Genomic DNA, 22,889 nt, shown 5'->3' on the forward strand with positions numbered 1-22,889 from the left:
ATGTGGAGGCTGGATGGTCCGCACGTGTCTGCGAGGTTGTCGGAGATGTGGAAGATCCACAGGTTGAGCCGCTCGACAGTAGGCAGCGTAGTGGCCCATCTTGCCACAGCGTAGGCATTGTCGGGTTTTTGCAGGACATTGCCCTTTTAAATGTGCAGCTCCACAGTTGCCGCACGTCATGACGTCACGGCGTTCGTTACGCCACTGCGCATGCGCAGTTCGGTCTTGCGTCGGGCGCGCCTGCGCAGTGCGTCCCTCAATGTTGCCGTTGGTTTTGGCGCGCACAAACGCGGGAGGCCTCAAAAAGCGCGCGAAACGGCCGCCCTCGTCCGGGCCGCGGGCCGGGAAAAACTCGATTGCCTGGATGCGTTCGGCCTCGTGGGCGGCCTGGCTTGCCGATTCGATCGCTTGGGACCCCCTCTGTGCCGATTCGGTCGCCTGAAATTGGGCATAGCGGCTGGTCGCATTTTCATGCAGGACACAGGCTTCCACTGCAGATGCTAAGGTCAGGCCTTTAATTTTTAGAAGCTGCTGGCGTAGGCCACTGGAGGCAACGCCAAAAACAATCTGGTCCCGGATCATGGACTCTGAGGTGGTGCCGTAACCGCAGGACTGCGCGAGTATGCGGAGGTGCGAAGGGCTGGAAGAGCTCATCCTTACCTTGTAGGCGTTGCTGAAAGATATATCTCTCAAAGCTTTCATTGACCTCAACGTTGAAGTGCTGGTCGAGCTTGAGGAGGACCGTGTCATATTTGGATTTGTTCTCGCCTTCCGCGAACACCAAGGAGTTGTAGACATCGATGGCGTGCTGACCTGTGGTAGTGAGGAGCATGGCAATCTTTGTTTCGTCCGAGGCGCCCTGTTTTTCGTTGGCTCGCATGAACAGTTCGAATCGCTGCTTGAAGAGCTTCCAGTTGGTGCCCAGGTTCCCAGCGACTTGCAACGGCTGCGGTTTGTTGTGGGTGTCCATGGCTCAGGATGGCAGATTTGCCGGTAAGTATCGATTTACTCACTGGTACCATGTGGTGTTGGGTGCTCTGAGGTACAGACGAACCAACACGGTTGCGATTGGTACAACGCAGTTTTATTCCAACTAGTTATTTACACATCTGTCTTGGTACTCAGCACGTGGTGACTGTCTGAGTGTCTTATTAATGAGGTCCTGGCCTTGTCCTGTCTCCAGATGGACTGGCCACCAGGTGTCGTGTTTCTTGTCTTATACTGTGTCTGCTCTTGTCTGTGATTGGCTGTCGGGTTATGTGTGCTAATTGGTCTGTTGGTCTGTCTATCATGATGTGTGTGTTGTGATGTGTGTTTGAATATCATGACAGCGGCATGTAGGTGGAATACGCACATTGGGTAGCCCCTGCTCGAGGCTCTGTTTTTTGGAGTTTAATGCCCGGTTCCAGGGGCAGTTTTTGAATAAGCTGGTGTAGGAAGTCATAAGGAAGGTGGGGAATGTCTAAGTGTGGTGAACCACTGTACACCTGTATTAGGGGATGTAAGGTAGGACCTGTACTACAGGTTCGCCGGTAGACCCTGCCGGCTGGCTCGGCCCAGTAGGAGGAGTATAAATATGCATGTCCTTCATTCAGCTGCCATTTCGCCAGCTGCAGCAGGAGGCCACACATCTGACTGCAATAAAGCCACAGTTGTACCCAACCTTAGTCTTTGTGCAATTGATCGTGCATCAATTTATTGCAGTCAAATTTTCTACAGGATGGACATCCGTATCAAACCAGATCGCCTGCAGCTGGATCCGCAATCGACTGATGACAGAAATGACTTTAATCACTGGCTAGCTTGCTTTGAGGCCGATATTCACTCAGTGACCACCCCACCGACGGAGGCTCAGAAGATACAGGTCCTGTATTCCAGGTTGAGCTCAAGCGTGTTCCCGCTGATCCAGGACACCCGGACTTACGCGGAAGCCATGGCACTCCTCAAAGAGAACTACGCGCAAAAAACGAACACACTCTTCGCCAGGCACGTACTCGCCACTCGCTCTCAACTCCCTGGTGAGTCCATCGAAGACTTCTGGCAGGCCCTAATCCCACTCGTCCGGGACTGTGACTGTCAGGCCGTTACAGCCGCCGAACATTCTAATCTCCTCATGCGCGATGCTTTCGTAACGGGGATTGGGTCGGACCTCATCCGACAACGATTGCTGGAAGAGGCCACACTCGACCTGGCGGAGACAAATAAATTAGCGCTCTCCATGACAGACGCCTCCCGTAATGTTCAGGCCTACCCCTCCTGCCTCACGGCCCACCCCTCCTATCCCTCCTGGACCTCGCAAATGACCGCCCCAGCTGGGGCCCTGCCTAGCCAATACGCCTGCGCCACACTCAAAACCGCACATCCCGGGGGTCCCCGATGCTATTCTGCGGTCAGCAGAAGCACCCTCGCCAACGCTGCCGGCCCGCGCCACCATTTGCAAGACTTGCGGCAAAAAGGGCCACTTCGCCGCAGTGTGCCAGGCCCACGCAGTCGCCGCTATCGCCCCTCCCCCCTGCCAAACGCACAATGGGTGCCACTCTCTTAACCCCACGGGCCACCTGCGGCCAGTGGGTGCCGCCATCTTCACCGTCCGGGGCCACGTGCGGCCAGTGGGCGCTGCCATCTTCTCCCCCTCATTCCACATGCGGCCCATGAACGACGCCATCTTGTTCTGCTCCACCAACGTGCGGCTCATGGGCGCCACCATTTTGTCCCACCCCCGCAATGGGCGCCACCATATTGTTCCCCGCAGGATCTCCAGCTGCCACCATCTTGCCTTCACCATGGGGCATCGACGCGAACGACCTTCCACGACCTGGGCCCCCAACGCTCTTCGTCTGAAACCAGTGACGATCACCCGCAGCTCGCCCCGATGACGCTGGACCAGTCTTGTCCACACAACCTGGCCACCGCTTCAACAATGGTGAAAATCAACGGCCACGCGACCTTTTGCCTGCTGGACTCCGGGAGCACCGAAGGCTTCATACACCCGGATACGGTAAGGCGCTGCTCCCTCACGGTCCACCCCGCCAATCAACGGACTTACCTGGCCTCCGGGTCCCAGTCTGTCCCGATCCGAGGGTTCTGCACAGTCACTCTCACAGTCCAGGGCGTAGAGTTCAGCGGCTTTCGCCTCTACGTCCTTCCTAACCTCTGCGCTGCACTACTGCTAGGCCTGGATTTTCAGTGCAATCTCCAGAGCCTCACCCTCAAATTTGGCGGGCCCCTTCCACCCCTCACTGTGTGCGGCCCCACGAACCTAAAGGTCGATCCCCGCTCCCTCTTTGCCAATCTTACTTCAGATTGCAAGCCCGTCGCCACCAGGAGCAGACGGTACAGCACCCAGGACAGGACCTTCATCAGGTCCGAGGTCCAGCAGCTGCTTCGGGAGGGTGTCATGGAGGCCAGCAACAGCCCCTGGAGAGCCCAAGTGGTAGTCGTTTAAACTAGGGAGAAACACCGAATGGTCGTGGACTACAGCCAGACCATCAATCGGTACACGCAGCTCGACGCGTACCCACTCCCACGCATATCTGATATGGTCAATCAGATTGGGCAGAACCGGGTCTTCTCAACGATTGACCTAAAATCCGCCTACCACCAGCTCCCCATCCGTAAATCCGACCGCCCAGACACTGCCTTTGAGGCGGACGGTCGTCCCTACCATTTTCTTAGGGTTCCTTTTGGCGTCACTAATGGGGTCTCGGTCTTCCAAAGGGAGATGGACCGAATGGTCGACCGGTACGGTTTGTGGGCCATGTTCCCGTACCTAGACAATGTCACCATCTGTGGCCATGATCAGCAGGACCACGATGCCAACCTCGCTAAATTTCTCCGCACCGCCACTCTCTCAATCTTACTTATGACGAGAAGTGTGTGTTCAGCACGACCCGCTTAGCCATCCTCGGCTATGTGGTCCAGAATGGAGTTCTGGGGCCCGATCCCGACCGCATGCGTCCCCTCATGGAGCTTCCCCTCCCCCGCTGCCACTAGGCCCTCAAACGCTGCCTGGGGTTCTTTTCGTACTACACTCAGCGGGTCCCAAACTATGCGGACAAGGCCCGCCCACTCATACAGTCCACCCAGTTCCCCCTCACGGCCGAGGCACAACAGGCCTTCTCCCGTATCAGAGCTGATATAGCCAAGGCAGGGATGCACGCAGTAGACGAGACACTGTCCTTTCAAGTAGAAAGCGACGCATCAAATGTCGCCCTTGCTGCCACCCTCAATCAGGCAGGCAGACCCGTGGCGTTCTTTTTCCGCACCCTTCATGCCTCAGAAATTCGGCACTCATCCGTCGAAAGAGAAGCCCAGGCTATCGTTGAAGCTGTGCGGCATTGGAGGCATTACCTGGCCGGCAGGAGATTCACTCGCCTCACTGACCAACGGTCGGTAGCCTTCATGTTCAACAACATGCAGCGGGGCAAGAACAAAAATAATAAAATCGTGCGGTGGAAAATCGAGATCTCCGCCTATAATTACAAGATTATGTATCGCCCCGGCAAGCTCAACGAGCCCCCAGACGCCCTCTCCCGAGGTACATGTGCCAGCGCACAAGTAGACCAACTCCGGGCCCTACATGACAGCCTTCGTCACTCGGGGGTCACACGACTGTACCATCTCATCAAGGCTCCCAACCTGCCCTACTCCGTCGAGGAGGTGCGGACAGTCACCAGGGACTGCCAGGTCTGTGCGGAGTGCAAGCTGCACTTCTACCGGGCGGACCGTGCGCGCCTGGTGAAGGCCTCCTACCCTTTGAACGCCTCAGCATGGATTTCAAAGGGCCTCTCCCCTCCACCGACCGTAACACGTATATTCTCAGTGTGGTCGATGAGTACTCCAGGTTCCCCTTCGCCATCCCATGCCCGGATATGACGTCTGCCACCGTCATCAAGTATCCTCAACACAATCTTCGCTCTGTTCGGTTTCCCCGCCTACATCCACAGTGACAGGGGATCCTCATTCATGAGTGATGAGCTGCGTCAGTTCCTGCTCAGCAGGAGTATCGCCTCCAGCAGAACGACCAGCTACAACCCCCGGGGAAACGAGCAGGATGAAGGGAGAACGGGACGGTTTGGAGGGCCGTCCAGCTGGCCCTACGGTCCAGGAACCTTCCAGCTTCTCGCTGGCAGGAGGTCCTCCCTGATGCACTGCACTCCATCCGGTCACTACTGTGCATCGCTACAAATAACACACCCCCATGAACGCCTTTTTACCTTCTCCAGGAAGTCCACATCCGGGGTGTCGCTCCCGACTTGGCTCGCAGCTCCAGGACCGGCCCTGCTCCGTAGGCACGTCCGACTCCACAAGGCGGACCCGTTGGTGGATAGGGTAGTCTTGCTCCACACCAACCCCCAGTATGCCTAGGTTGCGTACCCCGACGGCCGCCAAGATACTGTCTCCCTCAGGAACCTGGTATCGTCAGGTTCCAACCGAACACACTCCCCCGCCTCGACGCCATCCTCCCCTTCCCCGGCGCATCCATCATTGCCCCCACCAGGCCCGTCCCTCCTTCCCCTGCCTACGCAAGAGGACGCCGTAGATTTCGGCACGCTCCCGGAGTCATCTAACAGCAGGCCAGCACCGGCAGCACCGTCTTTGCCGCCACCGTTACGTCGCTCCCAGCGGAACGTCAAGGCTCCAGACAGATTGAACCTTTAACTGGTCCTTCAAAATGGACAATTTTTTCTCTTTCTCCATGTTGTTTCTACGACACTATAAATAATGTTCAACACTGTATATAGTTCCACACCACCCCCGCCGGAATCATTTTTAACAGGAGGTGAATGTGGTGAACCACTGTACACCTGTATTGGAGGATGTAAGGTAGGACCTGTACTACAGGTTCGCCGGTAGCCCCTGCCGGCTGGCTCCGCCCAGTAGGAGGAGTATAAATATGCGTGTCCTTCATTCAGCTGCCATTTCGCCAGCTGCAGCAGGAGGCCACGCATCTGACTGCAATAAAGCCACAGTTGTACCCAACCGTAGTCTTTGTGCAATTGATCGTGCATCACTAAGACCCAGAAAAAAGCTGCTGGGAAGAAGGGGGCAAGTGAAACTTCGCCGTCGAGCAAACGGGTCAGCCCGACAGCAGGGAAGATGGCGGAGGCTTGGTCACTGGGTGGGAACATGCCTTTCCCAGTAGAGACTTTGACTGAGGTGATGGCTGGAGAGTTTGAGAGGCAGTTCGCCAAGCACATGGAGGTGATGCAAAAGGAGATGATGGCTGCGATGAAGGAGCAGCTGAAGGAGGCAATGGCCCGGTGATGGCGGTGGCGTTGAAGACATTGGCTGAGGTACTGGAGCAAGGAGAGAAGTTAAACGAGGTGGAGGAAGCTCTGTCGCAGCACAGTGACCAGTTCATCTCAATGGCTGAGGAGCTGCGGAATGTGGTGAAGGCCAACAAGGGACTCAGAACCGGTGGAAGACCTGGAGAATAAGTCGAGTGGGCAGAATTTAAGAGTTGTGGGTTTGCATGAGGAGGTGGAAGGCCCGAGGTCGATTGAGTACTTAGCGAAGATGTTTGCAGAGTTGTTGGGGGTTTCCAGCTGTATGAGCTGGATAGGGCTCATCGGTAACTCAGGCCCAAGCCGAAGGCAAACGAGCCGCCGAAGGTGGTCATAATTTGCTTCCACAAGTTCCATGTTAAGGGGAAGGTCCTGAGTTGGGCAAAGAAAAGGCGTGAGGTGAAATGGCAAAGAGTTGGTATTCAAATATACCAGAACTTAACTGTGGAGGTGGCGAGAAGGCGGGCGCACTTCGGTCGGGTGAAGGCGGCACTCTACAGCAATGGTGTGAGGTTTGGCACAGTCTACCCGGCGAAGATGACCTACAACTCGAGAGTCTTTTACTTTGAGATGGCAGAGGCGTTTGTGAAGGCCGAAGGACTGGGGTTGAAAAGAGAGATGGGGCTGAGGTTTGGCTTCAGACTGAGGGGAGGGGGGGGGGGCTAAATGTTGGGTATAGCCTTTATTTCTTGTTTCAGGTTGTTTATTTGTTTTGTATTTTTGGGGGGAACAGTTGGATATTGGTTCTTGGGTTGGTTGATGGGAAAGGGTAGTTCACCTCTGTTATGGGCTACAGTGGGTATAGAAATATTGGGCTATGGGGTTATGACGGTTTCTGGTGCGCGTTTATTTGCACTGGTTTTGTTTGTTTGTCTTTGTTTTCAGGGACTGGATCATGGGGGAGAATTTTGGGAGAAGGGGGTCCTGGGCATGGGCCTCCACACTAGCATGTGAAGGTTAGCTAGTGAACGGGAGTGTGGTGGGTGAGGGGCCGCGGTCATTGGAGTCTGGTCGAACAAGTTTCGATGGGCCTAGGAGGTGTGAAAGGTGGGGGGATGGGATCGATACTGGGAGAGGTGTTTTCAAGAGGAAGTGGATGTGGGGATTCTGGGAGAGGGAGGAATTTGAAGGCAACAAAGGGACGGGGCAGGTCAGGCCCGATGGGAAGGGCCCGGGATTACAATGTTGGTGGATAGGAGGGGTGGGGGGTGGGGGAAAGAGAGACCCTCGGTAGGAATAGGAACGTGGAATTTAAGGGGATTGGGGGGCCGGTGAAGAGGTCGAGGGTCTTTACACATTTAAAGAGCTTAAAGGGCGACGTGGTGTTGCTGCAGGACACCCACCTGAGGGTGAGGGATCAGGGGAGGGTTGGGTTTTCCATTCAGGGTTCTATAGTAGGACTTGGTGGGTAGCGGTATTGGTGGGCAAGAGGGTGAGGTTTCAGATGGAAAAGGTGATGATGGACCAGGGTGTTCATGTACATGATAGTGATGGGGCGTTGGAGGGGAGGTTGGTGGCGCTGGTGAGTGTATATGGTCCCAACTGGGATGATGCAGGGTTTGTGAAGAGGGTGTTGGGTGCCATTCTGGATTTGGATACCCACAAGTTAATAGTGGGAGGGATTGGAATATAGTGCAAGAGCCGTACGTGGATGGGTCCCAGCCGCGCTCGCTGGCCTAGTCAGCAGGGGCGAAGGCACTGGCTGAGCTCATGAGATGGGAGGAGTGGACCCGTGGTGGTTCCTGCACCCGAGGGAGTGGGAGTATTAGTTTTTCTCACTGGTCCAAAAAGTGTACCCGTGAATAGACCTTTTCATGGTGGGGAAGGCGTTATTGGCTGGGGTCAGGAGGTCGGAGTATTCAGCAATATTGATTTCGGACCATGCGCCGCATTAGGTGGATGTGGTTTTGGAGAAGGGGATAACTCAGAGGCCAGGATGGAGAATGGTTGGTTGTTCAGGGACCGGAGTTTTTGCGATAAGATTGGGAAGGTGATAGAGGAATATGTGGGGTTTAACTGCACAGGGGAAGTTCGCAGTGGGTGGTTTGGGAGGCTCTGAAAATGGTAGTGAGGGGGGAGGTGGTTTTGTTCAAGGCTAAGGTGGACAAGGAGGAGAGAGAAGAGCACCAATAATTGATAGAGGTGATTCGGAAGGTGGATAGGAGGGATGCGGGAGACCCGGACCCGGCCTTCCTGGACAGGAGGAAGAAGCTTCAGGTGAAGTTCGACCAGTTGTCCACAGGGAAAGGGGTGCGCCGGTTGAGAAAGGTGAGAATAGTGGTCTATGAATACAGGGACAAGGCAGAGTGTATGTTGGCCGGCCAGCTGCGGAGGGAGGCGGCGGCGGCGAGGGTTATATCGTTCGGAGCCACCGGGGGAGGAGCGAGAGATGAGGGAGTTCCTGGACAGGTTGGAGTATCTGATGTTGAGTGAAGAGGATAGGGCAGGCTTGGAGGGGCCGGTGGGGCAGCAGAAGGTGAAGGAGGCGATTGGGAAGATGCAGGCAGGGAAGGCGGCAGGACCTGATGGGTTGAATTCTATATGAAATTTAAGGATAAGCTGGTGCCACGCTGATGGTGGGAATGTTCAAGGATACGATAGGCAGGGGTGTCTTGCCACAGACGATGGGGCAGGGTTCGATTTCCCTGCTGCTAAAGAAGGATAAGGACCCAGTGGAGCGTGGGTTGTATTGGCCCATAGCCCTATTGAATGTAGATTCCAAGATACATAGAACATACAGTGCAGAAGGAGGCCATTCGGCCCATCGAGTCTGCACCGACCCATTTAAGCCCTCACTTCCACCCCTCCTAACCTTTTTGGACACTAAGGGCAATTTAGCATGGCCAATCCACCTAACCTGCACATCTTTGGACTGTGGGAGGAAATCGGAGCACCCGGAGGAAACCCACGCAGACATGGGGAGAATGTGCAGACTCTGCACAGACAGTGACCCAGTGGGGAATTGAACCTGGGTCCCTGGCGCTGTGAAGCCACAGTGCTAGCCACGTGTGCTACCATGCTGCCCAATGTTGGCAAAGGTTTTGGCGGCAAGGCTGGAGGGACGTCTCCCGAAGGTGATTGGGCGGATCAGATGGGGTTTGTGAAGGGAAGGCAGTTGTTTTCAAACGTGAGGAGATTGCTGAATGTGATCCTGTCTTCGGTGGAGGGAAAGGCGACGGAGGTGGTGGTGGCACTGGACACAGAGAAGGCTTTTGACTGGGTAGAGTGGGGTTGCTTGATGGCAGTATTGGAAAGATTTGAAATTGGGCTGAGGTTTGCGGCGTGGGTAGGGTGCTGTATAGGGACCCGATGACTAGCGTTTGCACTAATAATATGAAATCAGGGTACTTTGCTCTGCACCGGGGTACGGGGCAAGGCTGTCCTATGTCCCCCCTGCTGTTTGCACTGGCTATAGAGCCTTTGGCCACGGCACTAAGGAGCTCGGGGTAGTGGAGGGGGATAGTGAGGGGGGGGGGGCGGGGGAGAGTGGAACATATGGTATCCTTATTGCCGATGATGTGCCATTGTACATTTCGGAACCGAGCACGGTTGGGGAGTATAATGGAGTTGCTTCAGAGATTTGGGATGATCATGGGATAAAATTGAACCTAGGCAAAAACGGGTATTTTATGGTCTCCCTGCCGGGAATAGGGGCAGGGATGGGGGGGTTGACAGTCGTCTGGCGGCAACTCACTTAGGTAATTAAGGGTGCAGGTGGCTTAGGACTGGGGTGGGCTCCAAAGGTATAATTTTACTAATTTGGTGGGGAAGGTAAAGGCTGATTTGTCAAGGTGGGATAACCACCCTCTGCCGTTGGCGGCCCGGGTGCAGGCAGTTAAAATGTGGATAGCACAATTGCTTCACAGCTCCAGGGTCCCAGGTTCGATTCCGGCTTGGGTCACTGTCTGTGCGGAGTCTGCACTTCCTCCCCGTGTGTGCGTGAGTTTCTTCCGGGTGCTCCGGTTTCCTCCCACAGTCCAAAGATGTGCAGGTTAGGTGGATTGGCCATGATAAATTGCCCTTAGTGTCCAGAGTTTCCCTTAGTGTTGGGTGGGGTTACTGGGTTGTGGAGATATTGACCTTGGGTGGGGTGCTCTTTCCAAGAGCCAGTGCAGACTCGATGGACCGAATGGCCTCCTTCTGCACTGTAAATGCTATGATAATCTATGATTGTATTACCGCAAAATTTGTTCCTATTCCAGTGCCTGCTGGTCATTTTACCATAATCCTTCTTCAGGGGGGTGGACAAATTGATCTCCTTGTTTATTTGGGGAGGAAGGTGGCCAAGATTAGGAGGGTGGTCTTGCAGAGAGGGTGACAGTGGGGCGGGGGGGGGGGGGGGTGGGGAGAGGAGGAGTGCCGATAGGTTAGAATGGAGGAGCGCTCATGTATGGGGCTGGGGTTGTGAACGCTGGCAACGAGACCGCTTGCGACTGCTCCGGGAAAATACTCGATGAGTCCGGTGGTGATGGCCACTTTGAAGATCTGGAGGCAGTTTGGGCAGTATTTTAAGCTGGGGGCCGGGTCAGGGGGGATGTGGAAATAGAGGGAATCATGGGTTCAAGGCAGGGAGGATAGTTGTGAGGTTTTGGAGATGGGACGCGAGGGGGATTAAGGAGATGAAGGACTTGTATCTTGAGGGACAATTTGTGGTATTATCAGGTATTACAGTACCCAAGAGGTCGAAAACCATTGGTTAAACCTAGGAGTTTACCATTGGCTGTTGGTATGTAGTTCCGCCTTGACAGGCGGGATATAAGAACCTGTGCCGTCCCTGCAGCCCTCACTTTCTGTACCGAAGCTACTGGGGAACAGTTCTAGTCGATTAAAGCCTTCAGTTACGTTACAACCTCGTTTTTGAGTGTAATTGACCGTGCATCAATTTAATTGACTACTCTTAAGCTGAAAGAATGGATCTCCGAATCAAGCCGGAGTGTCTACAACTCAGCCCCCATGCGGAGAACTCGGTGGCGATATTTAAGCACTGGCTGGCGTGCTTTAAAGGCTACCTCGAGACGGCCGGAGGCACCCCCTCAGGAGAACAGAAACTGCATCTCCTGCACTCGAGAGTAAGCTCTGGGATCTTCACCCTCATCGAGGAGATAGAGGACTACGATGCTGCGATCGAACTGTTAAAAGGACATTATATCTGCCCCGTAAACCAGGTCTACGCACGTCACCTGCTCGCAACTAGACGGCAAAGCCCCGGGGAATCGCTGGAGGACTTTTACCGTGCGCTGCTGGTGCTGGGCAGAAACTGTGGCTGCCCACAAGTTTCGGGGAGCGAGCACACGGAACTTCTAATCCGGGATACCCTCGTAGCAGGTATGAGCTCCTCAGAGATCCGCCAAAGACTCTTAGAAAAGGACACCCTGGGACTGAGAGAGGCATGGCCCTGACGGGGTCCATGGATGTTGCCTCCAGAAATGCGCAGTCCTATGCGCCTGACCGCACGGCGGCCCCCTGTGCTGATTGGCATCCTGCAGCGGCAGCCCCACTGACCTTCCCCATGTCCCCGCAGGCCTGCGCTGTAAGACGGCCCGCTAACTCCATCGGGCCCCACTGTTTCTTCTGCGGGCAAGCAAAACATCCCCGCATGCGCTGCCCGGCCCGCACCTCCACCTGCAAAGGGTGCGGCAAGAAGGACAATTTCGTCTCCAGCGACTCCGGGCCGCGGCGGCAATCTTCCCCTCGGGCCCCAGGCGGCCAGCACTCACCGCCACCCCCCTATCCTAGGGCCACGTCCGGCCCACGGGCGTGGCCACCTTGCCCCTCAGACACCACGCTGGACGGATGGGCGCCGCCATATTGTCCATCCTCGCCGCCATTTTGTCCATCCCCGACCACCATCTGCGATCCATGGGAGACGCCATCTTGGATGGGGCCCCAGGCCCCCAGCACGGCCGACTACACGCTGCCCGATCACAACCAGCAACTGCTCCATCTGGCCTCGGTTGTTAAGTAATGGGTTAAGAGACATTGTAATTAGTTGTCTCATTTATGTTAAGTATCCATTAATTGACACTGATACGTAAAGGGGCTTCAGGTGGCCTCTGTCAGGTGGTGTGTTGTGAAGAGGTTTGCGCAGAGGCTGTGGAAGTGAAATAAATGGTGTTTGGTGAAAAGGAACAAGAACTTTAGACTCTTCATTTCACAGCAACTAAAACATCTAACAATGGTAGCAGAGGATGGTTGCTGTGCAAATGTGAAGGTTTGAAAGATGCAACTTTTCCTGATCAAACCAAGGAGTGAGTGAGAAGGAAAAAAAAAAGATACATGGCTGAACCCAGGATAAAGATGGCTGGATATGACTATCCTCCCTTATTTTCTGAAAGGGAATCGTACAACCAATGGAGAAGTGCAGTAGTTATGTGGACTAAAGTAACTGCTTTGGGAAAGAGAAAACAAGGTATGGCATTGGCTCTTTCTCTACCATATGGCAGTAAAATCCAAAACAAAGTGCTTTTTGAGCTGGAATTGGAAGAGTTAGACTCAGAAGAAGGTCTGGAGACTTTATTACATTATATGGGTAAGATTTATAAGAAAGATGACTTGTTAAGTGCATATGAAGCATGGTCGGATTTTGATAAGTTCCGGAAAATGGAGGATATCTCCATGGAAGATTATATAATGGAATTTGGCAGACTATATAAAAGGCTGCAGCAACACAATCTGGAATTTCCACAGTCTGTGTTGGCCTATAAATTACTTGACTGTGCTAGAGTGAGTAACATGGATAGGCTCCTGGTTTTGACAGGAGTTCAGTTTACTGATAAGGATACCTTATTCGAACAGATGACAAAAGCTTTACAAAAGTTTCTGGGGAAACATTCGATTCTGATGGCTCTGATGACCCAAATAGGTCAGCCTGCAATAAGGCAGAAAATGGAAGATACACTAGTAACAGGATGGCGAAATCGTATGGCTACAAACAGGGCTCAAGACTATAGATGGAGACCGAGACAAGGAAATTATGAAGACAGAAACTCAGTTAGAACCTACAATAGGAAGATGAACCCCAGAAATGCACGGGGCATGATAAATCGATGTTTTCGATGTGACTCTCAATACTATTATGCTTTCAACTGTCCAACTCGTTATGATAGAGTGTTTGAAGCGACACATGACACGGCAGAGTCAGAAGAGGAAAACGATAGTGACCAGAAAGAAGGCATTGTCCTATTGACAAGCAGTTTTACGCCGGTAATGAGGGTGTTGGTTGCAGAATCGTTCAACTGTGCTGTATTGGACAGTGGCTGCACATCTACTGTGTGTGGAATTGACTGGTTAAAATGTTACCTGGACTCTTTGAATGCTGAAAATCGTAACAAGGGTAAGGAATTTGAAAGTTCCACAAGTTTCAGGTTTGGGGATGATAATACTCTGATGTCGCTGAAAAGAGTGGTGATCCCTTGAAATATTGCCAGAGTGAATCATTTCATTAGCACGGATGTTGTATCAAGTGAGATACCTTTGCTTCTGAGCAGACCATTGATGAAGAAAGCACACAGGAAACTGGATATGGAACAGGATAAGGCAACAGTTTTTGGAAAGACGGTGGACGTACAATTTACACAGTCGGGACAGTATTGTATTCCATTACTGACAAATAATTTTTCAAGTAGAGTGGTTAAGAATGTGTTAATTGCAGTTGAAAATGGGACTTTAGCTGATAAAAAGATTGTGGTATTAAAACTGCACAGGCAATTTGCACATCCGTCTCCTCGGAGGCTGAAAAATGTATTAAAGGTTGCAGGGGTAAGGGATGACGACTATACTAAACTGATAGAACAGGTTAGTGACCGCTGTGAAGTTTGTAGGAAGTACAGAAGGACATCAGCATGGCCGATAGTAACCCTACCTTTGGCCAGGGATTTTAACGACATTGTGGCCATGGACCTTAAGATCTGGGGTGAAGCAAATAATATATTTATTTTGTAGATTTAGCAACCAGATTTAGTCAATCAAAGCTTGTATGAAGTAAAGCAAAGAGAGTAATTCTGGATCAAATCGTGGAAAAATGGATCGGGACATGAATGGGTCCACCGGCAAAATTCCTTACGGAAAATGGGGGAGAATTTGCTAATGATGAGTTTAGGGATATGTGTGAAAACATGAATATCAGAGTTATGAATACGGCTGCAGAAAGCCCAATTAGTAATGGTGTCTGTGAAAGAAATCATGCTGTCATCGATGACATGCTTCGGAAAATTTTGGCAGATCGACCAAATTGCAGGCTAAATTCAGCTTTAGCATGGGCAGTACATGCAAAGAATTCATTGTAGATGGTTGGGTGCTATAGTCCTTATCAATTAGTGTTTAGTAGAAATCCTAAAATTCCATCCATTTTGGATGGCCAGCCTCCAGCTTGGGAGGGGACTACAATTAGCTCTGGTTTTGCTGAACATTTAAATGCATTACATAGCAGTAGAAAAGCTTTTTTGGAAGCAGAAGTCTCTGAAAGAATTCGCAGAGCTTTAAGACATAACGTACGGCCATCAGATGCCGTTTTTCAGCAAGGAGGCATGGTATACTATAAGAGAGACAATTCTAATGAATGGAAAGGCCCAGGGAAGATCATAGGCATAGATGGCAAAACAATTATTTTGCAACATGGTAATCAAACTGTTAGGGTCCATTCATCAAGGATAATGGGTATAGATTACAAACTTTCAAATTTAGACAGAGCAGACAGACATGACGAGGAACCAGAGTCATCTGGTACGCATGTGTTACAGAACTATGAGGACCAATTAACTGATATAGACAGGGTTTCTGTGGAGGAACACAACACTTCTGGTGAATTAAAACAGGCCATTTTTCCGAAAGGGCAACTGCCAAAAGTTGGTACAAAAGTGACATACTTGCCTGAAGGGTCTAGTCAATGGAAGGATGCAACTGTTATTAGTAGAGCAGGGAAGGCCACTGGAAAGTATAAACATTGGTTGAATGTACAGCATTCAGGGGAAGGAGTCAAGACAATGGATTGGGAAAACGAAGTTCAAAAATGGAGGGCACAGAAGCGCAGTGCCAGTTCAGATAGTACATCGGATAGTGAACAGGTCCGCAGGAAAAGGTCGAGAACTATTGAAAGGACATCCCACAGCAGAAGGGAAAGATCAAGCAGTAGCAGTACAGAACGAGATACCAGGCGGGAGAGGGGATGTAGTTTGTCAAGATCTCGGAACATGAGTAAGACTACGAATACTAATAGGAGGAGAAGCCCACATGCACGTGAGATTTTGGTGGTTTCAAATAAATTAGATGAAAAAGTTATTAAAGAAGCTAAAGAGCAAGAATTGCATAGTTGGAATGAATTTGGGGTATACACGGAAGTACCGGATAGGGGACAAAGAGCTCTATCCCACAGATGGATTTGCACGGAAAAGGTTCTTCCGGATGGAACTTATAAGGCAAAGGCCAGACTCGTGGCAAGGGGATTTGATGAAAACTTAGAAGATCAGGATTTAAGAGTAGATTCACCTACAGCAGGAAAGGTTATTTTAAAGATCTTCTTGGCTCTATTAGCCACAAAGGCATGGGAATGCAAATCTAGAGATATAAAAGCTGCCTTTTTGCAGGGGCATCAGCTCCAGAGAGACATTTTTCTCCATCGTCCTAAAGAAGCAGCTAACACAGAAGGGGTACTCTGGAAGTTGAACAAATGTGTATATGGATTAAATGATGCATCTAGAGTCTGGTAATTTTCGGTAAGGTCAGTTTTGTTAAAGTTAGGCTGTTGCCAGTTGAAAGCAGATCCTGCAATGTTTTACTGGCACTATGAAGGAAATCTTTCTGGCATTTTTATGATGCATGTCGATGATTTTTTGTGGGGTGGGACTAGTGATTTTGAAGCTATTGTAATCTCTGGTTTGAGGAAAGAATTCAGGGTTGGAAGTCAGGCTTCTGGTGCATTTAAATATATTGGACTGGAAATTGGACAGACTAAATTAGGGGCAACTTTACGTCAGCAAGCTTATTTGGAAAGCATCACCCCAATAGCAATTAGTTGTGGCCGAGTTTCACAAAAAGACGCAATGGTTTCAAAGATAGAAAAAGAGCAACTACGAAGTTTAATTGGGCAACTGAACTGGTTAGGTAGACAGACTAGATCGGATGTGAGTTTTGATGTCTTAGAGTTGAGTACAAAAATGAATGATCCCAAAGTGGAAGACATAATAAGAGCAAATAAAGCATTGGCCAAACTAAAAATGCAGGAGTGTGTTTTGAAGTTCCCGGTTTTAGGTGACCTTAAGCACTTGAAACTCGTAGTTTATAGTGATGCGTCCTACGCACATTTATGTGATGGGGTTTCAAGCGCAGGAGGTTTTATAATTTTCCTTTTGGGGAACAATGGTAAATGTTGCCCACTTGTGTGGGAAACAAAGAAAATAAGGAGAGTGGTAAAAAGCACTTTGGCTGCTGAGACGTTAAGCCTTGTAGAGACGGTGGATATGGCTTTTTATATAAGTATGATATTGACAGAAATTTTGGGATTAAGGGATTTGGGTAATATACCTATTGACTGTCACATTGACAATAAATCCCTGTGGGAAAATGTGCACTCTACAAAAAGTGTCAATGAAAAGAGGTTACGGATAGACATCGCAAGTTTGAAGCAGATGTTGGACAGAGGGGAAATAACAAAAATTAAATGGGTCGACAGGGGCTATCAACTGTCAGACTGTTTTACGAAAAGAAGGGCGAGTTCACAGAAACTTTTGGATATTGTTAATGAAGGGCGCTTGTTTCGGTGACTGTTTTTTTTTTCTTTCTCGTCCAAACAAAAAAAAAGAAAAGGGGGGGGGACATCATGGGCGTCATTCTCCAACCCCTCAGCGGGTCGGAGAATGGCCGTTGGTCGCCGTGAATCTCGCCCCCGCCAGTTGCCAAAGTCTCCGGCACCGGATATTCGGCGGTGGCGGGAATCGGGCCGCGTCGGTTGGCGGGCCCCCCCGCTGGATTCTCGGGCCCGGATGGGCCGAAGTCCCGCCGATAAATTGCCTGTCCCGCCGGCGTGGATTAAACCACCTTTTGAACGGCGGGACAAGGCGGCGTGGGCGGGCTCCGGGGTCCTGGGGGGGGCGTGGGGCGATTTGGCCCCCGGGGTGCCCTGGCCCGCGATCGGGGCCCTCCGATCCGCGGGCGGGCCTGTGCCGTGGGGGCACTCTTTCCCTTCCGCCTCCGCCACGGCCTCCACCATGGCGGAGGCGGAAGAGACTTCCTCCACTGCGCATGCGCGGGAAACTGTCAGCGGCCGCTGACGCTCCCACGCATGCGCCGCCCCGAGATGTCATTTCCGCGCCAGCTGGCGGGGCAACAAAGGCCGTTTCCGCCAGCTGGCGGGGCGGAAATTCCTCCGGCGTCGGCCTAGACCCTCAATGTTGGGGCTCGGCCCCTAAAGATGCGGAGCATTCCGCACCTTTGGGGCGGTGCGATGCCCGTCTGATTGGCACCGTTTTGGGCGCCAGTCGGCGGACATCGCGCCGTTTCGGGAGAATTTCGCCCCTGGTGTGTGTTTTTGAGTTTCTTGAAATTTTGTTTTCATCTAATTATTTTTTTTCTCCAAGGAAGGGGAGACTGTTAAGTAATGGGTTAAGAGACATTGCAATTAGTTGTCTCATTTATGTTAAGTATCCATTAATTGACACTGATACGTAAAGGAGCTTCAGGTGGCCTCTGTCAGGTGGTGTGTTGTTAAGAGTTTTGTGCAGAGGCTGTGGAAGGGAAATAAATGGTGTTTGGTGAAAAGGAACAAGAACTTTAGACTCTTCATTTCACAGCAACTAAAACGTCTAACATCGGTGACGCTGGACCAAAATCGACCTCTGCAATGACGACGGTCTTCATCAATGGCCACGAGACGTTTTGCCTGATCGACTCTGGGAGCACGGAGAGCTTTATACACCCCGACACAGTAAGGCGCTGTTCACTTGTTGCCCACCCTGTAAACCAAAGAATCTCCCTGGCCTCCGGGTCACACTCAGTGGAGATAAAGGGGTTCTGCCTAGCAGACCTCACTGTCCAAGGCAGGAAATTCAACAATTTCCGCCTTTATGTCCTGCCGCACTTCTGCACGGCTACACTCCTGGGGTTGGACTTCCAATGTAACTTGCAAAGCCTGACCTTCAAATTCGGTGGCCCTATACCTCCCCTTACTGTCTGTGGCCTTGCGACCCTTAAGGTCGACCCGCCTTCCCTGTTTGCAAACTCACCCAGGATTGCAAACCCGTCGCCACCAGGAGCAGACGGTACAGTGCCCAGGACCGGACCTTCATCAGGTCTGAGGTCCAAAGACTACTGAGGGAAGGGGTCATTGAAGCTAGCAACAGTCCCTGGAGAGCTCAAGTAGTGGTGGTGAAGACCGGTGCGAAACAGGATGGTCATTGACTACAGTCAGACAATCAACAGGTTTACGCAGCTCGATGCGTACCCTCTTCCCCGCATATCCGAACTGGTGAACAGGATTGCGCAATACAAGGTCTTCTCCACGGTGGATCTCAAGTCCGCCTACCATCAGCTACCCCTCCGCACTAGTGACCGCAAGTACACTGCCTTCGAAGCAGATGGGCGGCTCTACCAATTTTTAAGGGTTCCCCTTGGTGTCACTAATGGGGTCTCGGTCTTCCAACGCGAGATGGACCGAATGGTTGACCGATACGGCTTACGCGCAACGTTCCCGTATCTGGATAACGTCACCATCTGCGGCCATGACCAGCAGGACCACGACACCAGAAATTTGGAAATTTCTCCAGACCGCGAAAATCCTTTATATAACGTATAATAAGGATAAATGCCTAGCCATCCTCGGTTACGTGGTGGGAAATGGAGTTATAGGCCACGACCCTGAACGCATGCGCCCCCTTATGGAATTCCCCCTCCCTCACTGCCCCAAGGCCCTGAACCGTTGTCTCAGGTTTTTCAGTTATTACGCACAGTGGGTCCCCAACTACGCAGACAAAGCCTGACCCCTAATCCAGTCCACAACCTTCCCCCTGTCAACGGAGGCCCGCCAGGCCTTCTGCCGCATCAAAGCAGACATTGCGAAGGCCACGATGCGCGCCATCGACGAGTCCCTCCCCTTCCAGGTCGAGAGCGATGCATCCGACGTAGCTCTGGCGGCCACCCTCAACCAAGCGGGTAGGCCTGTGGCCTTCTTCTCCCGTACCCTCCATGCTTCAGAAATTCGCCATTCCTTGGTCGAAAAAGAGGCGCAAGCCATAGTAGAAGCTGTGCGACATTGGAGGCATTACCTGGCCGACAGGAGATTCACTCTCCTCACTGACCAACGGTCGGTGGCGTTCATGTTCGATAATGCACAGCGGGACAAGATAAACAATGACAAGATTTTACGGTGGAGGATAGAACTCTCCACCTACAACTATGAGATCCTGTACTGTCCTTGGAAGCTAAACGAGCCTTCCGATGCCACCGCACAAGTGGACCGCCTCCGAGCCCTCCACGAGAACCTCTGCCACCCGGGGGTCACTCGTTTTTTCCACTTCATTAAGACCCGCAACCTGCCCTACTCCATCGAGGAGGTCAGGACAGTCACCAGTCACCAAATCTGCACGGAGTGCAAACTGCACTTCTACCGGCCAGAGAGGGCGCACCTGATAAAGGCTTCCCGTCCCTTTGAACGCCTCAGCATGGACTTCAAAGGCCCCCTCCCCTCCACCGACCGCAACACGTATTTCCTGAACGTGATTGACGAGTACTCCCGGTTCCCATTCGCCATCCCCTGCTCCGACATGACGCAAACACCGTCATCAAGGCCCTCCAGGGTATCTTTACACTGTTTGGGTTCCCCGCGCACATACACAGTGATAGGGGGTCCTCCTTAATGAGCGACAAACTGTGTCAATTCCTGCTCAGCAAGGGCATCGCCCCAAGCAGGACGACCAGTTACAACCCCCGGGGAAACGGGCAGGTAGAGAGGGAGAACGGAACGGTCTGGTAGACCGCTTTACTGGCCCTATGGTCCAGGAATCTCCGAGTCTCCCGCTGGCAAGAAGTCGTCCTGGAGGCCCTCCACGCCATCCGGTCGCTGCTCTGTACAACTATCAATCAGACACCTCATGAACGTCTCCTTGTCTTCCCCAGGAAGTCCTCCTCTGGGACCTCGCTCCCAACCTGGCTAGCGACACCCAGACCCATCCTGCTTCGGAAGCACGTGCGGGCGCACAAGTCGGACCCATTGGTCGAGAGGGTCCACCTGCTGCACGCTAACCCCCAGTACGCCTACGTGGTGTTCCCTGATGGCCGGCAAGATACAGTCTCCCTCCGGGACCTGGCGCCCGCCGGAACCCCACGCACAGCTGAACCATTTACCCCCCCCCCCCACAGCACCTCACTGGAGGGTCAGTCCTTCCGCCACTCCTACCTAGGCCATCCCACCGACGCCCCCTACAGGTGCCCCCCTCTAGGCCCAACCGTTGGCCCCACCACCGCCGTCTAGGGGTGACGAAGCTGCCATGGAGACCGACGCCACGCTCCCGGAGTCGCAGACGGCCAGAACCCCACCAGAATCACCACCGAAGCCCAGACGATCCAGGAGGACGACCAGGCCACCCGACTGACTGATTGTTTCACTGTAACTATAACCGTAAACGTGCACTGCATGTATATATCTTACACGCTTGTAAAGTATTCTCGACAACTCTGTAAAGAGGTATCACGGTACCTCCATATCTGATCATACCATGTAGATGCAATTGTAACCACTGGCCACCACCCCCACTGGACTCTTTTTTTAACAGGGGGTGAATGTGGTATTATCAGGTATTACAGTACCCAAGAGGCCGAAGACCATTGGTTAAACCTAGGAGTTTACCATTGGCTGTTGGTATGTAGCTCCGCTTTGACAGGCGGGGTATAAGAACCGGTGCCGTCCCAGCAGCCCTCACTTTCTGTACCGAAGCTGCTGGGGAACAGTTCTAGTTGATTAAAGCCTTCAGTTATGTTACAACCTCGGCTTTGAGTGTAATTGATCGTGCATCACAATTCGCGAGTCTGGAGGAGTTGGGGAAGAAGTATGGGCTGGCGCAGGGGGAAGGGTTTAAGTACCTGCAGGTGTGAGATTTTGCAAGGAAGGTTTTCCTGACCTTCTCGATAGCGCTGGCTTCCTCGTTGCTAGAGGGGTGTTGTCAGCGGGAGGACTGGAGTGGGGCATTGCTTTGGCGATCTATGGGATGATCCTGGAGGAGGACAGGGTGTCTATCGAGGGGATTAAGGTGAAGTGGGAGGAGGAGTCGGGGTGATGAAAGAGGGACTGTCGTGTGAGGTGCTGCGGAGGGTAAATGTCTCAACCTCCTGCGTGAACCCGGGGCTGATACAGTTGATAGTCGTGCATAGGGTGCACCTCACAAAATCGAGAATGAGCAGGCTGGCTGAGCGGTTGGAGGATATCTGTGAGCAGTGTGGGAGGGCCCCGCGAAACATGTTCATATGTGGGCTGCACGGTAGCACAGTGGTTAGCAGTGTTGCTTCACAGTGCCAGGGTCCCAGGTTCGATTCCCGGCTTGGGTCACTGTCTGTGCGGAGTCTGCACGCTCTCCCCGTGTCAACATGGGTTTCCGGGTGCTCCGGTTTCCTCCCACAAACCCCGAAAGACGTGCTTGTTACGTGATTTGGACATTCTGAATTCTCCCTCAGTGTACCCGAACAGGCGCCCGAGTGTGGCGCCTCGGGGCTTTTCACAGTAACTTCATTGCAGTGTTAATGTAAGCCTACTTGTGACAACAATAAAGATTATTATTATTATTTTGGTCTTGCCCAAAGCTGGAAATGTTTTAGCGGGAGGTATTTAGCACAATCTTGGGGTTCTTGCATACGGATGTGGAGCCCGGTCCCCTAGAAGACACTTTCGGGTGTCGGACCGGCCCGAGCTGCAGGTGGGTTGCGGGGGCAGATGTTTTAGCCTTCGCCTTGCTGATCGCTCGTAGGCGGGTCCTGTTGGGAGTGCAGGTCCGTCTCTCCACCCTGTGCCTTTGCCTGGTGGGAGGACCTGCTGGGGTTTATGGCCCTGGAGAAGGTGAGGTTTGAGCTGAGGGGCAGGGGGGTGAAGGAGGGGTTCTACAATTCTTGGCGTTTGTTTATTATGCATTTTCGGGAGTTGCTTGTCATTGAATGTTGGGGGGAGGGATTTGCATTGTTGAAGTTGTTTTGCTTCTGTTTCTCTTTTGTATGGCGCAAATTATGAAAATATGGCGAATAAAAATATATTTTAAAAAACTCTGGGGTTACTTAGTTGAGTTTTATTTGGGAACATTATTGCTTACCTGCCCTTGTCCGAGTGAAATGGCGCTCATTTTTTTGGAAAATTTCATTTCTTCTGCAAATTTATATAGGTCAGCTGCAGGGTCTGTGCCCGGGGATAGCACAAATATCAATGGGATGCTGGGAGATGAATCTTTAAAAACGATGCTCAGATCTGAGGTCTGAAAGAAAGAACATTTTAAAATATAACACATTCCAATCAGTACTGTATCAACATCAATCAGCTGATCAAGTCAGAATATTTTTTATTTCTTTATGGGATGTGGGGATCATTAGCAACGCCAGCATTTTTTGCCACATTCCCAGTGCAAATTAATGTGTAGA

At 52.0% G+C, this 22,889-nt stretch overlaps 1 protein-coding gene across 1 annotated transcript in view; it reads right to left on the minus strand.

Moving 5' to 3' along the window:
• dnah1 (dynein, axonemal, heavy chain 1) overlaps positions 1–22,889 on the minus strand; it is a 1,119,271-nt gene that overhangs the window by 151,903 nt on the left and 944,479 nt on the right. The window contains exon 68 of the mRNA XM_072472076.1: positions 22,568–22,726. Within this exon, the coding sequence (XP_072328177.1) occupies positions 22,568–22,726 (159 nt within the window). The remainder of the gene's footprint in view (positions 1–22,567; positions 22,727–22,889) is intronic.

The sequence above is a fragment of the Scyliorhinus torazame genome, chromosome 13 (assembly GCF_047496885.1).
Source record: "Scyliorhinus torazame isolate Kashiwa2021f chromosome 13, sScyTor2.1, whole genome shotgun sequence".
In the NCBI taxonomy this organism is placed as follows: domain Eukaryota; kingdom Metazoa; phylum Chordata; class Chondrichthyes; order Carcharhiniformes; family Scyliorhinidae; genus Scyliorhinus; species Scyliorhinus torazame.